Source organism: Sus scrofa, chromosome 4 (genome assembly GCF_054392235.1).
Source record: "Sus scrofa isolate SSC_HxYL_T2T_F1_AM1 chromosome 4, Sscrofa_HxYL_maternal_Yorkshire_Landrace_v2.0, whole genome shotgun sequence".
Lineage (NCBI taxonomy): Eukaryota > Metazoa > Chordata > Mammalia > Artiodactyla > Suidae > Sus > Sus scrofa.
Window position 1 is genome coordinate 15,226,677 of NC_139386.1, and position 17,808 is coordinate 15,244,484.

Here is a 17,808-nt window from a genome sequence, read left to right on the forward strand (position 1 = left end):
CAGTTCATGTTGATATTTTGATCCCTTCCCACAAATCATGAATGTTCTTAATGGCATCTAGAATGGTGAACCCAGAGTTCCTGTTGTGGCTCAGCGGTAACGAACCTGACTGGTATCCATGAGGATGCTTGTTTGATCCTTGGCCCTGCTCTGTGGGTTAAGGATCCAGTGTTGCCATGAGCTATGGTGTAGTTCACAGATGTGGCTTGGATCTGGCATTGCTGTGGCTGTGGTGTAGGCTGGCAGCTGTAGCTCCGATCTAACCCCTAGCCTGGGAACTTCCACATGACACAGGCGCAGCCCTATTAAAAAAAAAAAAAAAGAAGAAGAAGAAGAAGGAAAAAGAAAGAAAATGGTGAATCCTTTCCAAGTTTTCTAGTTTACTTTGCCCAGAACCATCAGAGGAATCACTATCTGTGGCAGCTGTAGCCTTTTGTTAAATAATAAGACTAAGACAAAATTATTCCTTGATCCATGGGCTGCAGAATGGATGTTGTGTTAACAGGCATGAAAACAACATGAATTTCATGGTACAGCTCCATCAAAGCTCTTGGGTGGATGGGTGCATTGTCAGTGAACAGTAGTATTTTATTTTTTATTTATTGCTTTTTAGGGCCGCACCCATGGCATATGGAGGTTCCCAGGCTAGGGGTCGAATCGGAGCTACAGCTGCCGGCCTACACCACAGCCACAGCAGCATTAGATCCGAGCTGTGTCTGTGACCTACACCACAGCTCAATGCAACGCCGGATCCTTAACCCACTGAGGGAGGCCAGGGATCAAACCCGCAACCTCATGGTTCCTAGTCAGATTCGTTTCTGCTGTGCCACAATGGGAACTCATCAACAGTAGTATTTTAAAAGGAATCTTTTTTTTCCTGAGCATTGTCTCAACAATAGGCTTAAGACAGTAAACCGCATGGTAAATAGATGTGCTGTTATCCAAGCTTTGTTGTTCCAATTTACAGAGCATGGTGTAGATTTAGCATAAGTCTTTTTCTTTCTTTCTTTCTTTTTAGGGCCACACCATGGAAGTTCCCAGGCTAGGGGTCCAATCGTAGCTGTAGCTGCTGGTCTACACCACAGCCACAGTCACACAGCATTTGAGCTGTGTCTGCAACGTACACCACAGCTCATGGCAACACTGGATCCGTAACCCACTGAGCAAGGCCAGGGATTGAACTTGCATCCTTGTGAATACTAGTCGGATTCATTTCCACTGAGCCATGATGGGAATGCCCAGATTTAGCATAATTCTTAAGGGCCCTGGGATTTTTACAGTAAGTAAGCATTGGCTTCAGCTTAAAGTCACCGCTGGCAGTAGGTCCCAACGAGGGAGTAAGCCTGTCCTTTGAAGCTTTGAAGCCAGGCATTGATGGCTCCTCTCTAGCAATGAAAGTTCTAGATGGTATCTTTTTTCAGCATAAGGCTGTTTCGTCTACATTGAAAATCCATCGTTTAGTGTAGCCGCCTAGATTCATTATCTTCCCCAGATCTGAGTAACTTGCTGCAGCTTCTTCATCAGCACTTGCTGCTTCATCTTGCACTTTATGTTACGGAGGTGGCTTCTTTCCTTAAACCTCATGGACCAACCCCTGCTAGCTTCAAAATTTTCTTCTACAGCTTCCTCACCTCTCTCAGCCTTCATAGAATTAAAGTGAATTAGAGCCTTTCTGTGGATCAGGCTTTGGCTTAAGGGAAGGTTGTGGCTGGCCTGAACTGATGTCTGGACCACTGAAACATCCTCCATATCAGCAGTAAGTTTGTTTTGCTTTCTTACCATTTTTGTGTTTAGGGGAGTAGCATTTTTAATTTCCTTCAAGAACTTTTTCTTTGCCTTCACAACTTGGCTAACTGGCTCCAGAGGCCTGGCTTGGCTTTAAACATGCCTTTCTCACTAAGCTGAAGCATTTCTGGCTTGTGATTTAAACTGAGACATGAAACTCTTCCTTTGACTTGAACACTTAGAGGCTGTTCATTGAGGGTTATTAGTTGGCCTAATTTCAATGCTGTTGTGTCTCAGGGAACAGGGAAGCCCAAGGAGAGGAAGTGAGATGCAGGAACAGCTGGTAGGTGGAGCGGTCAGAACACACACAATACTTACTTCTTTGTTTGCTTTTTAGGGCCATACCCACGGCACATGGAGGGTCCCAGGCTAGAGGTTGAATCGGAGCTGTAGCTGCCGGCCTACACCACAGCCACACCAGGTCCCAGCCACGTCTGTGACCTACACCACAGCTCACGGCAACGCTGGATCCTTAACCTGAGTGAGGCCAGGGATCGAACCTGTGTCCTGATGGTTACGAGTCAGGTTCGTTTCCATTGAGCCATGACGGGACTCCACACACAATATTTATTGATTAAATTCTCTGTCATGGGCAAGGTTTGTGGTGCCCCCCCCACAACAATTACTATAGTAACATTAAAGACCACTGATCACAGATCATCACAACAAATACAATAATGAAAAAGTCTTTTAAGTAGAGTTTTGTCCGGATAGATGCCCAAGAGTGGGATTGCAGGGTCATATGGAAGTTCTATGTATAGATTTCTAAGGTATCTCCAAACTGTTCTCCATAGTGGCTGTACCAGTTTACATTCCCACCAGCAGTGCAGGAGGGTTCCCTTTTCTCCACAGCCCCTCCAGCACTTGTTATTTGTGGATTTATTAATGATGGCCATTCTGACTGGTGTGAGGTGGTATCTCATGGTAGTTTTGATTTGCATTTCTCTTATAACCAGCTATGTTGAGCATTTTTTCATGTGTTTGTTGGCCATCTGTATATCTTCTTTGGAGAAATGTCTATTCAGGTCTTTTGCCCATTTTTCCATTGATTGATTGGCTTTTTTTCTGTTGAGTTGTATAAGTTGCTTATATATTCTAGAGATTAAGCCCTTGTCAGTTGCATCATTTGAAACTGTTTTCTCCCATTCTGTAAGTTGTCTTTTTGTTTTCTTTTGGGTTTCCTTTGCTGTGCAAAAGCTTTTCAGTTTGATGAGGTCCCATGGGTTTATTTTTGCTCTAATTTCTATTGCTTTGGGAGACTGACCTGAGAAAATATTCATGATGTTGACGTCAGAGAGTGTTTTGCCTGTGTTTTCTTCTAGGAGTTTGATGGTGTCCTGTCGTATATTTAAGTCTTTCAGCCATTTGGAGTTTATTTTTGTGCATGGTGTGAGGGTGTGTTCTAGTTTCATTGCTTTGCATGCAGCTGTCCAGGTTTCCCAGCAATGCTTGCTGAATAGACTTTCCTTTTCCCATTTGATGTTCTTGCCTCCCTTGTCAAAGATTAATTGACCATAGGTGTCAGGGTTTATTTCCGGATTCTCTATTCTGTTCCATTGGTCTGTCTGTCTGTTTTGGTACCAATACCACACTATTTTGATGACTGTGGCTTTGTAGTATTTCTTGAAGTCTGGGAGAGTTATGCCTCCTGCTTGGTTTTTGTTTCTCAGGATTGCTTTGGCGATTCTGGGTCTTTTGTTGTTCCATATAAATGTTTGGATTGTTTGTTCTAGTTCTGTGAAAAATGTCATGGGTAATTTGATAGGGATTGCATTGAATCTGTAGATTGCTTTGGGTAGTATGGCCATTTTTTTCAAAACTCTACTTAAAAGAGATACATGCACCCGCATGTTCATTGCAGCACTATTCACAATAGCCAGGACATGGAAACAATCCAAATGTCCATCGACAGATGATTGGATTCGGAAGATGTGGTATATATACACAATGGAATACTACTCAGCCATAAAAAAGGATGACATAATGCCATTTGCAGCAACATGGATGGAACTAGAGAATCTCATACTGAGTGAAATGAGCCAGAAAGACAAAGACAAATACCATATGATATCACTTATAACTGGAATCTAATATCCAGCACAAATGAACATCTCCTCAGAAAAGAAAATCATGGACTTGGAGAAGAGACTTGTGGTTGCCTGATGGGAGGGGGAGGGAGTAGGAGGGATGGGGAGCTTGGGCTTATCAGACACAACTTAGAATAGATTTACAAAGAGATCCTGCTGAACAGCATTGAGAACTATGTCTAGATACTCATGTTGCAACAGAAGAAAGGGTGGGGAAAAAACTGTAATTGTAATGTATACATGTAAGGATAACCTGACCCCCTTGCTGTACAGTGGGAAAAAAAAAAAAAAGTCTGAAGTATTTTGAGAATGACCAAAATGTGACACAGAGACACAGAGTGAGCAAATGCTGTTAGAAAAATAGCACCAATAGACTTGCTTCACATAGGGTTGCCACAATTTTTTTTTCAATTTGTAAAAAAAAAAACAAAACAAAACCAAAAAACAGTATCTGAGAAGCTCAATAGTTCTTATAATTATGTTACTTTATATAAGTATATATATATATATAATGTATATTTTTTTACATATATTATTGTTGACCCTAAAATATAAGAAGCAGTAGTAATATGATAGAAAACAAATTTCCTCTTGGCTAAAATGAGCAAATCTAACCCAAGTAAAAAACAACCCTCATTTACGAATATTTAAAAACCCTAAATAGGGAGTTCTCGTTGTAGTTCAGGGGGTTAAGAACTCTACTAGTACCCATGAGGATGCAGGTTCAATCCCTGTCCTTGCTTACTGGGTTAAAGATCTGGTGTTGCCGTGAGCTGTGGTGTAGGTCGCACACGTGGCTTGGATCGCGTGTTGCTGTGGCTGTGGTGTAGGCCAGCAGCTGTAGTTCCGATTTGACCCCTAGCCTGGGAACTTCCGTGTGTTGCAGGTGCAGCCCTAAAAAGAAAAAAAAATTGACGTAATTATTCTTCTCATGCTGAAATAAAATTCATTATGGGGAAATTTTTTTGGATCATGCAGATATTTTGAAAAACAGTTTGAACTGTCAGAACAAACAAAATTACCAATGTTTCTTCACTGTCGGAACTCACATGCTGAATTTTTGGGTGAGTTAAGCTAACAATCTCATTTAAAATTTAAGAATTTGCAGGCATCAAGCTATTTGCTAAAAGTTGTTTCTGTTTCTAACTCACAGACATAATGAGAAGAAATAGAGATCGGTGTGTAGGCGGAGTGGTAAGTATAAAATTGCTTTTAATAAATGAGGCACAAAAGCACCTCGGTTATTAAGGTCGCCCTCTATAAAGTAATTCAGATGTCAGCAATAAAGTTATTAAAATTCTGGGAGTTCCCGTTGTGGCTCAGTGGTTAACGAATCCAACTAGGAACCATGAGGTTTCAGGTTCGATCCCTGGCCTTGCTCAGTGGGTTAAGGATCCGGCGTTGCTGTGAGTTATGGTACAAACATAAACCCCACTATTTAGTTACATTTACTTTGTTCAAGTACAAGAATGAGATCAAGATTGTTCCCAAGAAAACCCTGTGAATTTAGTCCTGCACATTGTAAATATCTGCATGATCTTTCTCTGCCTCTTCCATCAGCCATTCTTTAATGTTCTTCAGTTTTAATTCTGAGCAAATATAAACTTCATAATTTAAAATATTTTAGCATTTATTTCAGGTTTGCCTCCTTAATTTCTTGTCAACTGCATTTATTTAGTATTATCACTGATTAGAGACACATTCTCATTTCTATAGTTTTTTTTTTTTTTTTAAAGGGCCACACCCACAGCTTATGGAGGTTCCCAGGCTAGGGGTCTAATCAGAGCTGTAGTTGCCAGTCTACTCCACAGCCACAGCAACACCAGATCCAAGCCGCATCTGCGACCTACACCACAGCTCATGGCAACACTGGATCCTTAACCCACTGAACAAGGCCAGGGATCGAACCCACGTCCTCATGGATACTAGTTGGGCTCAATACCACTGAGCCAAGATGAGTACTCCTGTAGTTTGCTTCTTCTTTGTGGCCATTTCAATCATTAGTCTTAGGACAGTTCCATAAATATTATCTTCCTATCACTTAGCTCAGGTATCCATAGCAGTGATTTTTAATTTCTTTTGTATCATGGACTTTGAAAATCTGCCTCAGAAAAATGCTCAGATGAACACTTCTCATGTGTAATTGTAGCACTCACTGGCCTCTAGCAAAAAGGGTGTTATCCAGGTGTACAAAATCCCATCATTGCGCTGTACCAGCCGAGGAAGAGAGATGGCACGGGGCACTTGCTATGTGCATGCCCATGTTGCATTGTTTTGATAGTTTCGTTTATGTTGTCTCCAGTTTTTAGCCTCCGCTTCCTGGTTTGTACTACTACCCAGAAGCGTGTTTTCCGCGTTGCTGTGATGTTAATATCACTACACATCTTCATCGGTACTTTACCGACCCTGTAATTCCGTCCTCGGGAATTGAGAGGCTTTCAGCAATGCCCTTAGGATTACTGGTGGCACTTACAACCTTTAGGCTCGTCCTCTCAGCCTATTTTCTTTTGGATGATTTCATAATACAGTTGACCTTTGAACAACATGGGGGTTAGGGACACCAGCCCTCTTTGCAGTGAAAGATCTGAGGGTAACTTAGAGTCAGCCCTCCATATGCACGCTTCCTCCACAGTTCTTTATGTGCAGATTTAATAAAGCAAGGACCACGTTGTACTGTACATATACGGTGGAAAAAAATCTGCATGTAAGTGGGCCTTCCCAGTTCAGACCTGTGTTGTTCAAGGGTCAGCTGTAGTTGGGTTTTTTAAGTAACAGCAACAAATCCAACCTAAATGTTTGACTTTTATCAAAAAAAGATTGCCAAATAAAGAGGAGTTCCCGTCGTGGCTCAGTGGTTAACGAGTCCAACTAGGAACCATGAGGTTTCAGGTTTGATCCCTGGCCTTGCTCAGTGGGTTAAAGATCTGGCGTTGCTGTGAACTGTGGTGTAGGTCACAGACACGGCTCAGATCCCATGTTGCTGTGTCTCCAGCGTAGACTGGTAGCTACAGCTCCGATTCGACCCCTAGCCTGGGAACCTCCATATGCTGTAAGAGCAGCCCTAGAAAAGGCAAAAAGACCAAAAAAAAAAAAAATATATATATATATATATATATATATATATGGGAGTTCTCAATGTGGCTCAGAGGGTTAAGAACCTGACTAGTATCCATGAGGATGTGGGTTCAGTCCCTGGCTTTGCACTGTGGGTTGATGACCTGGCATTGCTGCAAGCTGTGGTATAGTTCGCAGACATGGTTCGAAGACATCGAGCCAGACATCCCACATTGCTGTGGCCGTGGGATCTGACCTCTGGCCTTGGAACTTCCATTTGCTGCAGGCGTGGCCCTATAAAGAAAAAATACATATATATTTTACATATATATGTGATATATATATATTTCCTAAATAGTTCTGTAACATATCTAACTTTTCATCATGCTTTTGCCTGAGAATATGGCTTCCCCCCTCCAGCCTCCTTTCCAGGGGGTTCAGCAGTAATGCTGGCACACAGAGAAATTCTAGGCAGCCATCTCCTTCTTGCCTTACTGCATTGAGATGATAATAGGTTATAAAGTTTGATTTAAAAAAAAAAAATTGTTGGAGCTACATTTGAAACCTTTTGTTCCAAAAACCTCTACTGCATCTATATTTTTGCTTAGAAAGTCCTATTAATGTTATTTAGAATTTTAAAGAAAAAACACTTTTTATAATAAAATTATGCCTTCATGTCCTTAGGTGCATTCATTTGATGGTACCAAGGAAGCAGCAGCTGCTCTGATGGACTTGGGTCTCTATATAGGATTTAATGGTTGGTAGGTCCTTGAGGGTTTTTTGTTTGTTTGTTTTAAGTTTTATATTAAGCGGATTCCTTAAATTGTTTTATAGTAAATCGCTGGTAAAGGCTTAAATTTGTTTTTTATTAAAATTTGTGTGTGCTTTGCATTGATCTTGGTCTGTGAATTTTAGTAATAAATGTCAGAAATTACATAGTATATTACAAGTTAAGGCTCAAAAGTTATAAATTGCTATTCTGTATTCCAGTAATAGAAGACAGTTTTGAGATCAGCAGCTAGATTTCTCTAGCAATGCAATTTATTCTCTGGTCATTTTATCCCTCTAAAACATATATGTTCACATCTATATACGCACATATAGAAGTAAGTGTACATACACACACGTGTGATGTCCAACTATGGGGGAAAGGTCATAGTATCATGTAATTGTCTCATATATCTCTGTAGGCCAAGAAACCGAGGCTCAGAGAAGTTAAGAAACAGGTAGAGGAGTTCCTGCCGTAGATTGGCCACGTCTCTGCAGTGCCAGGACGTAGGTTCTATCCCCAGCCTAGTTCAGTAGGTTAAAAGATGCAGCATTGCCTCAGTTGTGGTGTAGGTCTCAACTGCAGCTTGGATCTGACCCCTGGCCCAGGAACTCCTATGCTGCGGGGCAGCCAAAGTAGAAGAGAAGCAGGTGTAAAGTCACTCAAGGTGTAAGAACCTGTGTCCTCTTGCTCACTCAGTGAACGTCCCACTATTTGACACACTAAGCCTCATGCACCCAGGGCAGTCAGCCAGCACATCTGGGTCCCCGGGGCCATTTTCTTCCAAATAATTTTGTGAGCTTCTATCAGTGTCTCTTCCCAGGGTGTCAATGAAGCTCATTAAATAAATTGCCGAATAGTATGACTTGCTGTCCCTCTTCAGTGTTTCATTTCCTTAAAATGACTACTTTCTCAAGTACATTATTTTTTACTAAATTCCCCCTTTGGAAAATAGAATCAAATATTTACCATGGAGTCAGACTTCTTCCATATTCAAGATGCTTCTTCCATATTCTAAATTAATGACTTAATTCATTTGTATTGATATGGAGAGAATACATTCATAAAGTAGTAGTTCTGAAAGACTTACAGCCTCCCAGCATGCCCTCCACCCCGTTAACTTTTCCAGACAACCACTTTGTTGCCTTACAAATATTTATATGCCTAAATATTATGTACATGGCGTTATCTTTTAATTCATTCCCTTTGTCTGCTTCCATTAAGGTTTACAGGTATTTAGTTCTCATATCCAGAACCAACCCCCCCACCTCCATTACTTCCTCTATAGCCCTCTCAGTGTAGTTGAGAAATTTGGTGATATGCATATTTTGTGTTTTCATTATTATGTCTGTTTAAATACTGGTGACTGCTGAACCACGTGATATACCACTTTTATTATCCTGGAGTATCTTTCCTCATACTTTTGCTTGGCTTTCTTCAAAGCTTGGAAACCTTCACACTTTCTAATAGTTCTGTAAAATTTTTTTGTTTTTCCACACGAGGAAACCTGTCTGGCTAATCAGATAATTCCATTCGTTCCTGACACTTCCTTTCAGCTACAGTTTGGATGAGTGCCTTTTCTGTGATAGATTTTTATTTTCTATTTTTAGATCCCACATTTTCCATTTTGCTTTGATGGAACACATTCAAAAATGAATTAATTCTACTCTTCCTCTTTAAAGATTGGGTAGTCAGTGAAAGAAAAAAAACAAACAATGTCTTTTCTAGGTGTAAAATTCTAGATTAGAAATCATTTTCACTGAGAATTTACAACATTCCTGTTCTAGGTTCCAGCTGCTATTGTGTTTGCCAGTATGTTACCTGTGACATACATTTTTCCTGTGTGGAATACTTTAGTTCTTTATCTATGGTATTATCAAAATGTGCAGAGGTGTTTTGCTGGGTTTTTGTCATTCTCTGCTGGCCCCTTCCAGCAAGAGGCTTTGGCAGTCCTGAGAATTTTCTTGTTTTTTTTTTTTTTTTTGGCTTTTTGCTATTTCTTGGGCCGCTCCCGTGGCATTGGAGGTTCCCAGGCTAGGGGTCTAATCGGAGCTGTAGCCACCGGCCTACACCAGAGCCACAGCAATGCGGGATCAGAGCCGTGTCTGCAACCTACACCACAGCTCACGGCAACGCCGGATCTTTAACCCACTGAGCAAGGGCAGGGACCGAACCTGCAACCTCATCGTTCCTAGTCGGATTCGTTAACCACTGCGCTACGACGGGAACTCGATTTTTTTTTTCCCCTTTCTTTGGACCTCCCTAATACTCTGATCTCATTTTTTTATGCTACAATTTGTAACTTTTTTCCTCCTTTCAAAAAAATATTTTTCAACCTTTTTAATACAACTTACTTGAGCTTTTGTCTCTGAAAGTTCTTTTTTTATTTGGCAGATGCAGCATCGTCCCATCTCTTTAAAGAGACAAATTATATATTTTTCAGTTATTTTGCTTGCCATTTAATACTTTTATTTCCTCTGAGTTTCTTTCCCTTTTTGTTTTGGTCTCTATCATGACTGGAGGCTTTCTTCAAATGTCAGGCAGTTATTTGCTGTACATTTTTAAAGTGAAGGGGAAAAAAAGCGGTTTGGAAGTTCTGGAGGAGATAGCCCATCAACTGCAGGTCCAGATGGCCAAGTGACTTTGTCCCTGGGGCCTCCTAAATATCAGCTTGTCAGGCTCTTCCTGTGGGTTGGTCCACTTTCTCCAGAGAGGGCGCCTCTGATCCCTGCTGGGAAATGGCATGGGGGGTTATAATGTACCTGTGTTCTGGAGCGGGGTGACGCTGAAGAGACGGTGCCTCTGTCCAGTAAGCAGTCTCCATTTCCAGTCCTTGCCTCACCCTGCTCTCCTCTGTGCTGCTTGACCTCCAGTCCAGAGACTGTCTGGAAATGAAAATTAATCTAGGAAAAGATGTATGAAAGAAACAAGGCCGCATATGCACACCGAGGTATATGCAATGACTGGCCAACAGGGACCCACTGTATAACACAGAGAACTCTATCCAATATTTTGTGATCATCTATGTGGGAAAAGAACATGGGAGAAAATGGATAGGTGTGGATGTGTGTACTTTGTTGTACAGAAGAAATGATCACAAATGGGCGCTCCCATTGTGGCTGAGCAGGTTACGAACCTGATTAGTATCCATGAGGATGCGGGTTCGCTCCCTGGCTTTGCTCAGTGGGTTAAGGATCCACTGTTGCCTTGAGCTGTGGTGTAGGTTGCAGACATGGCTCAGATCTTGTGTGGCTGAGATGTAGGCCAGTAGCTGCAGCTCTGATTTGACCTCTAGCCTAGGAACCTCCATATGCTTCAGGTGTAGCCCTAAAAAAAGGAAAAAAAGAAATTATCACAACCTTGCAAATTAACACTTCAATAAAACTTTTTTTAAAAAAAAAGAAACAAAGCCTAGCAGACCAATCCTAATGAAAGACCCTGAAAGAAGAGATAAAATGAGAGAAAAACTCATTTTTCCATGTTTTCCTAGAGTTGGGGGTGGGGAAGAGTCTAAACGGGAAGGTGCCAACTGCTTGAATGGATGAAAAAAAGTTTTATGCCCAGACACATTATCAAGTTTCAGAAATGTCAAGAGTAAGGGAAGATCCTAGGTCCTCGTATTTTGGAGGGGGGTGGGAGGGTTGATCTAAATAGGAATGAGAATAAAACTGGTATCTCCTAACCAGCTTTCTAGTTTCATACCATTTCTAACAGTGATTGAGATATTCATCCTTTGTGGAGATTCTTTTTCTGATTAGTGAAATGTGAACTTTGAGTATCTGATTCCTTCATACCAGTGAATCCCTGGGTATATGGTCCATAAAGAAATTGGCCTTACCTTCAAATTCAGAAAAGGTCCCATCAGGACCTTCTGAGTTATGCAAATAATCCAGAGAAGTAAATTCATAAAAAAAAAATTGTTGAACATAGACTGTTAATGGAAAGTTATTGGACAGTCAACTGATAAGCACAAAAAAACTACAACCCCTACAAGGCAGGATCTAGGTGGAATAGATCAATCTGGAGTCTGTAAGGATAGGAATGTGCAAATACTTTCTAAAGCATACAGCCATTGTAGCCAACCAAAGTGTTGTTTCAGAATTTGGGGTTAGTTTTGTAGTTTGTTTAGGCAAATCTATAATATGAAAAAGTTGTTACTCATTAAATGCATCTTTTAATTTCATATGTGAATAACATTTTTTAAAGCTCACTGAAAACTGAGGCTAATCTGGAAGTGCTGAAGTCAATACCTAGTGAAAAATTAATGATTGAGACTGGTAAGTCTTCTTTTAGAACATTTTCATATTAAACCATACCCAAAAAGAGCTAGAAAAAGTGAACAAATATTTTTAAAAGCATGCTCAACCTCAATAATGATACTTTTCAGAAAGTCTTTGGGAGTTGTAATGGAAAAATACTTATGCAAGCAGTTTTTTCAACTTTAGAAGTTTGACTAAGCCTAAGCACTTAAAAATGGAATGTCAGGGAGTTCCTGTCGTGGCGCAGTGGTTAACGAATCCGACTAGGAACCATGAGGTTGCGGGTTCGATCCCTGCCCTTGCTCAGTGGGTTAACGATCCGGCGTTGCCGTGAGCTGTGGTGTAGGTTGCAGACGCGGCTCGGATCCTGCGTTGCTGTGGCTCTGGCGTAGGCCGGTGGCTACAGCTCCGATTCGACCCCTAGCCTGGGAACCTCCATATGCCGCGGAAGCGGCCCAAGAAATAGCAACAATAACAACAAAAAAAGACAAAAGACAAAAAAAAAAAAAAAATGGAATGTCAGAATATGTGGTAACTAAGAAGGTTGTTTTATTAAACAAGGAATCTTAACTAAACGTCAGGGTTTCAAAAACCATTCAAAATTTTTTCTATACAATGTCCTCTTTGTAATGGCTTAATAGTACAATACTTTTTCAGTAAAGTACAAACATTTAAATCAAACTGGGTTTAAGAATTTTAGAAACTAATCTGCTGCCTCTTAAGACAAAGTTGGAAGATAAAAATTTTTTTATCTACACTCTGAACTCAAGGCTCTATACACATGGACTTTTTCAGTAAAGTCAAGACTGAGCCATTCTGGAAAAATCACGTATATTTCCTTGGAGAGTCATGAAAATTAAATCATCTTATTAAAAATACAAAGGTTGTAAAATGTGAATTCTTTATTAAAGAATTAGGTAAGTAAATAATCCCAGTATTCAAAGCCATAAACAGAAGCAAACAGTAGTTTAACTCAGAAGTCTTCATGTTATAATTGTATTTCTTTTAGCTTGAGGTCTTTTCTGTAAAAGAGGAATAAAAGTCATAAAGCATTTAAGAATTTGTACAATTCAAGATTTTATCTTGTACTTTGCTTGGAGATGTTTTCTGTTGCCTTTTACCATTTTTTAACCTGAATTATGGCTTATATTTTAAAGGATATATAAGTTTGGTAATATTCATTAAAAAACAATTTTAAGGAGTTCCCGTCATGGCTCAGTGGTTAACGAATCCGACTAGGAACCATGAGGTTGCGGATTCGATCCCTGACCTTGCTCAGTGGGCTAAGGATCCGGTGTTGCCGTGAGCTGTGGTGTAGGTTGCAGACAAAGCTCAGATCCCACGTTGCTGTGGCTCTGGCGCAGACTGGTGGCTGCAGCTTCGATTAGATCCCTAGCCTGGGAACCTCCATATGCTGCGGGAGCAGCCCTAGAAAAGACAAACAGACAAAAAGACGAAAAGAAAAATAACAATTTTAAAAGGCAACCTCTTTAAGAGACTTGTTTCTCTGCTTAACTTGAGATGCACCATGGTGTGGAGTCAAAAGTACACATGCTGGATCAAAATATATAAAAACTTCATTTCCTACCAAGAAGAAATGGGAAAACGGGCACTGTTTGAAAGACAGAAATGAACCCTGCCATATAATGTAAGTATTTTGCTTTCATGGTCTTCAAAACATTAAAGTCAACCAGCAAAATACATTTACCAAATCAACTCAAGGGACAGAATTAATTTGGGTGAAATCCTTATCAAGTTACCAAAGACCATTTTAGTGCAGTGATTTGGAAGAATGTGTACCAATGTGCTTTATATCAGCTCCTCTTTTCATATCCTCTCAATCTGAAGTGATTTTGGTCATTTGAATTTTGTAGGACGGAAAAAGATCTTAAAGCTGTCCATACAATCAATCACCGTACCTGGCCTAAGTTCTCTTATCTTGCAGGTTTCGTGCTGATCGTTATAAAAGCACAGTCTTAAGCAGGAGAGCTTTTTAATGGTATTTGTATTTTACAGCGATTTGACAGCCTGAATTAACCTAAGAAATAACCTGGGTATTTAAGCCTCTGAACAAAAGAACAAATTATAGAAAGGATTTCCTGCTTCCAACCAAAAAAAGGGGGGGCAGAACTTTATAGAATTGTATTTCCCTAGGAAAAAACCCCAGTAATTCAAAATCACTTTTTAATACTATATAGCACATGTGAAAAGAAGGGCTGTTACCCATCTGTCAAGGAGCTAGCTGTAGGGCATGTTATAATTTACAGGAAATGTTTCTTTTAATGGGCCTGTCATCCAATTTCTTTTGTTGCACAAGCAGATAATTTAGACTGTATCAGTGTAGTGTGGCTTACCAATTCAGGCAACCGGATGTATTTATCACACATTCATAAAAATTAATATTGAATTACTGCTCTTGTGTGTGGGGTGGGGTTATTGCTCTGTTGTGGATATTCTGGGGCCAGGGATGAAACCTCCGCCACAGCAGTGAACCAAGCTGCATCAGTGACAGTGCTGAATCCTTATCCACTAAGCCACCAGGGAAGTCCTGGACTGCTGCTTTTAGATTGTGCTAATTCCTTTAATATGCACCATCATTTTTTAGTAGCTTAACAGGTAAGGGTATTAGGTGAGCCAGCTCTAACATTCAGCAGGCAGAAAATTGAAGGAACCCTTGTGGAGTTCTCACTGTGGCACAGTTGGTTAAGAATCCAACTGCAAACTGCTCCAGTCACCATGGAGGCTCGGGTTTGATCCCCAGCCCTGTGCAGTGGGTTGAAGGGTCCTGTGTTGCCCCAGCTGCAGCTTGGGTTGCAGCTGTGGTCACATTCAATTCCTGCCCTGGAACTTTCATATGCCATGGGTGTGGCCATTAAAAAAAGAAAGAAAAGGAATACTTGTAATTTTCAATGTAATGTTAAATACCTGCAAATTTGGTCAGCAGAGAGCATCTAGGAATAATTCTTTGGAGATTTGACACAAAAGATAAGAAACTGGTGTTTTTCCAGCAGCCAGCTTAATGGAGGCAGTTGCCAACAGTGTATCCCAGTTGGTTTTCTATACTGCCTTAATTTTAAGTATAGCTTTTTATTTTAGCTACACAGATACAAAACAAAATTTTAAGGTGTTTCTAAATGCAGTCTATTAAGAACCAAGAAGGCTCTTTGAGTATCAACTGCAATCATGAATACCAGTAGCTTGGAAAAATCAACATTTGCAAACTAATTTTAAACCACATTTCAGAAATACACAATTTCAGTTACAAAGTCATTTTTATAAACTCCAACAGTTTTAATTATTTGTATAGAGATCTTCCCCCCTTTTAGATTATAATTAGAAATACATTTTAGAATTCTTGCCTTGTATCAGGAAAGGTACAAATTACTGAGGCTACACAGAAGAATCAAGACCATCCCCAGCCTCATCCCTCCACCAGATGAGTAGGTACCCTGTGCCAGGTACTTTGGATAAGGCATGAAATAAGTCAGACAGGGATCCTCCTGGAGCAAACAAGCAGGTAAAAAGTGTAATCCAGGGAGTTCCCGTAGTGGCTCAGTGGTTAATGAATCCGACTAGGAACCATGAGGTTGTGGGTTCGGTCCCTGCCCTTGCTCAGTGGGTTAAGGATCCAGCATTGCCATGAGCTGTGGTGTAGGTTGCAGACGCAGCTTGGACCCCGAGTTGCTGTGGCTCTGGCATAGGCCGGCAGCTACAGCTCCAACTCGACCCCTAGCCTGGGAACCTCCATATGCCACGGGGGTGGCCCTAGAAAAGGCAAAAAGACAAAAAAAAAAAAGTGTAATCCAGGATGGTAGTGCTGTTACAGAGGTACGAACCCATAACTAGGACTACAGGACAGAGCAGCTGCCTCCCCTGAGGGAAAAGAGGACGCTTAACTACTGTGGCATTTCAACTGTATACTGAGTTGAACTGCGAGTTAGGTAAGAGCCAGACAAACACGTGGAGCAATGGCTTTCTGGGGAAGGGCTCGGACAATGACTTCAGTGTGGCAGAAAGTAGGATGCACAATAGGGAAGGTACAGTGAGGCCAGAGGGTGGGGACTCTCAAATGATACCTTTAGGAAGTTTAAATTTTATCAAGACCCAAAGGGTTTTAAGCTGTTAACTGGTATCAGTGTGGAGAAAGGACTGGAAGGGAGGTTGGTAGCGGGAATCATATTGATTTCTCAGTATTATCTATTTCTAATTCCAAGTAATTAATAGAGGAAAAATCTGCAATATACTAAGAAAATTGGGTCTTTAGCCTGTTAACAGATTTGTTTTTAGCATATTTTAACTGTAAGATAAAAATGTTGTATAGTCAGTTAATACATCTATTAAACAAGGCTTCTGTTACTATAAGAGAATTTAAAAGTTCCAGTTAAATCTCTGTCCCTAATTCCTTTAGGTGTTCATATTTAAGAAACCCATAGGAGTTCCCACCATGGCTCAAAAGTAACAAACCCGACTAGGATCCATGAGGATATGGGTTCAATCCCTGGCCTCGATCAGTGCGTTAAAGAACCAGCATTGCTGTGAGCTGTGGTGTAGGCCAGCAGCTGTAGCTCCAATTGGACCCCTAGCCTGGGAGCTTCCCTATGCCGAGGGTGTGGCCCTAAAAAGCAAAAAACAAACAAAAAACCAAAAAACCAGAATGGGAACAAAAAGCTTAAGACAAAGAATATCAGAACATTTAATTTTGATTTTGACCTAATTCAAGTATAACAAATATTCTGTCTACATACAATATAAAACACTACTGATAACTATCGTTATTCTAGGCAAAGAAACCTTGGGGGGGGGGGGAATACAGGAAGAGAAAGTGCCTTTCCTCCTCCCCACTTGCTAATCACCATACATTGTTCCAAGTAAATGTAAACAACGTCTAACTTCCTTTGCTGTCACTGTGCTGGTGATGACGCAGCAATTTCGGTTGTCCTTTATGACCAGTGCTCTTAGCTGTGGCTTTCAAACTTTGTTATCCCCACAATACCACGCTGTGACTCAGTACACACAAGCATATATAAAAATAAAACCCAAACTAAAATGAAACAGCACTTCCCTTACAGTGTGCTTTTCCTTTTATTTTTTTAAAAGCGCATCATGACCCACGAACACGTAATGACCCACAGTTTAAAAGGACTCCTCGTTTCCACTGGTTAATTCCATAATTATGGTACACATATGAGCTGGTTTTAGAATTCATTTCATCCTGGTTCCTGGCTCTAGTTTATATGCAAGACTCTCAAATTTGTCTCTGATTGCTCTGTTTTAAATATCCTAGCAGTTTAAAAAGTTTTCAGCATCATCAATGGATGGGAGTGTAAATTGGTACAGCCACGATGGAAAACAGTATGAGGTTTCTCAAAAAGCATATGATAATACCTGTAAGTAAGTTAAAGGTCTAAGACAGTATCTTCCTCTATGTGGAAAAAGAGAATTAAATGTCTTTAAAACAGAACATGTGCTTAGAAATTTAACCATCCATTTTTGCTTTCTTTTAGTCAAATACTGGAGATAATGTCAGCAGTAAGGGATGAAGATCCGCTGGAACTAGCCAATACCCTATATAACAACACCATTAAAATCTTTTTTCCTGATATATAATTGGCATGTCTCCCCCAGTTTTCCATCACGTATGTAAAATTTCTTGGTAAAACTTAAAATGTTTCAATAAAGGAGTTCTCTGGAAGCTGTCTAAAGAGGTGCTGTATCACTGCATACCACCATGAAGTCTGATCAGAATTTTTTAGTCACTTAATGTCTTAGTTTAAAACAATGAAAACCCCCAAGAATTTCATTTTGTAATCTCTTCAGAAGTTTGAAAGGACAATTAAAATGTCAATGCTGCAAA

At 40.4% G+C, this 17,808-nt stretch overlaps 1 protein-coding gene across 12 annotated transcripts in view; it reads left to right on the plus strand.

Moving 5' to 3' along the window:
* Window positions 1-17,646, plus strand: part of TATDN1 (TatD DNase domain containing 1) — a 46,319-nt gene extending 28,673 nt beyond the window's left edge. For 6 of the 12 annotated variants that reach the window (XM_005662855.4, XM_021088663.2, NM_001244525.1 and 3 more), the window contains 6 exon segments: window positions 4,851-4,936; window positions 5,026-5,066; window positions 7,611-7,687; window positions 11,902-11,972; window positions 13,476-13,602; window positions 17,459-17,646. In XM_005662855.4, coding sequence (XP_005662912.1) covers window positions 4,851-4,936; window positions 5,026-5,066; window positions 7,611-7,687; window positions 11,902-11,972; window positions 13,476-13,602; window positions 17,459-17,561 — 505 coding nt within the window. In that variant the 3' untranslated portion in view covers window positions 17,562-17,646. 12 annotated transcript variants of the gene reach the window in all.
* Window positions 17,647-17,808: the final 162 nt, after the last annotated feature.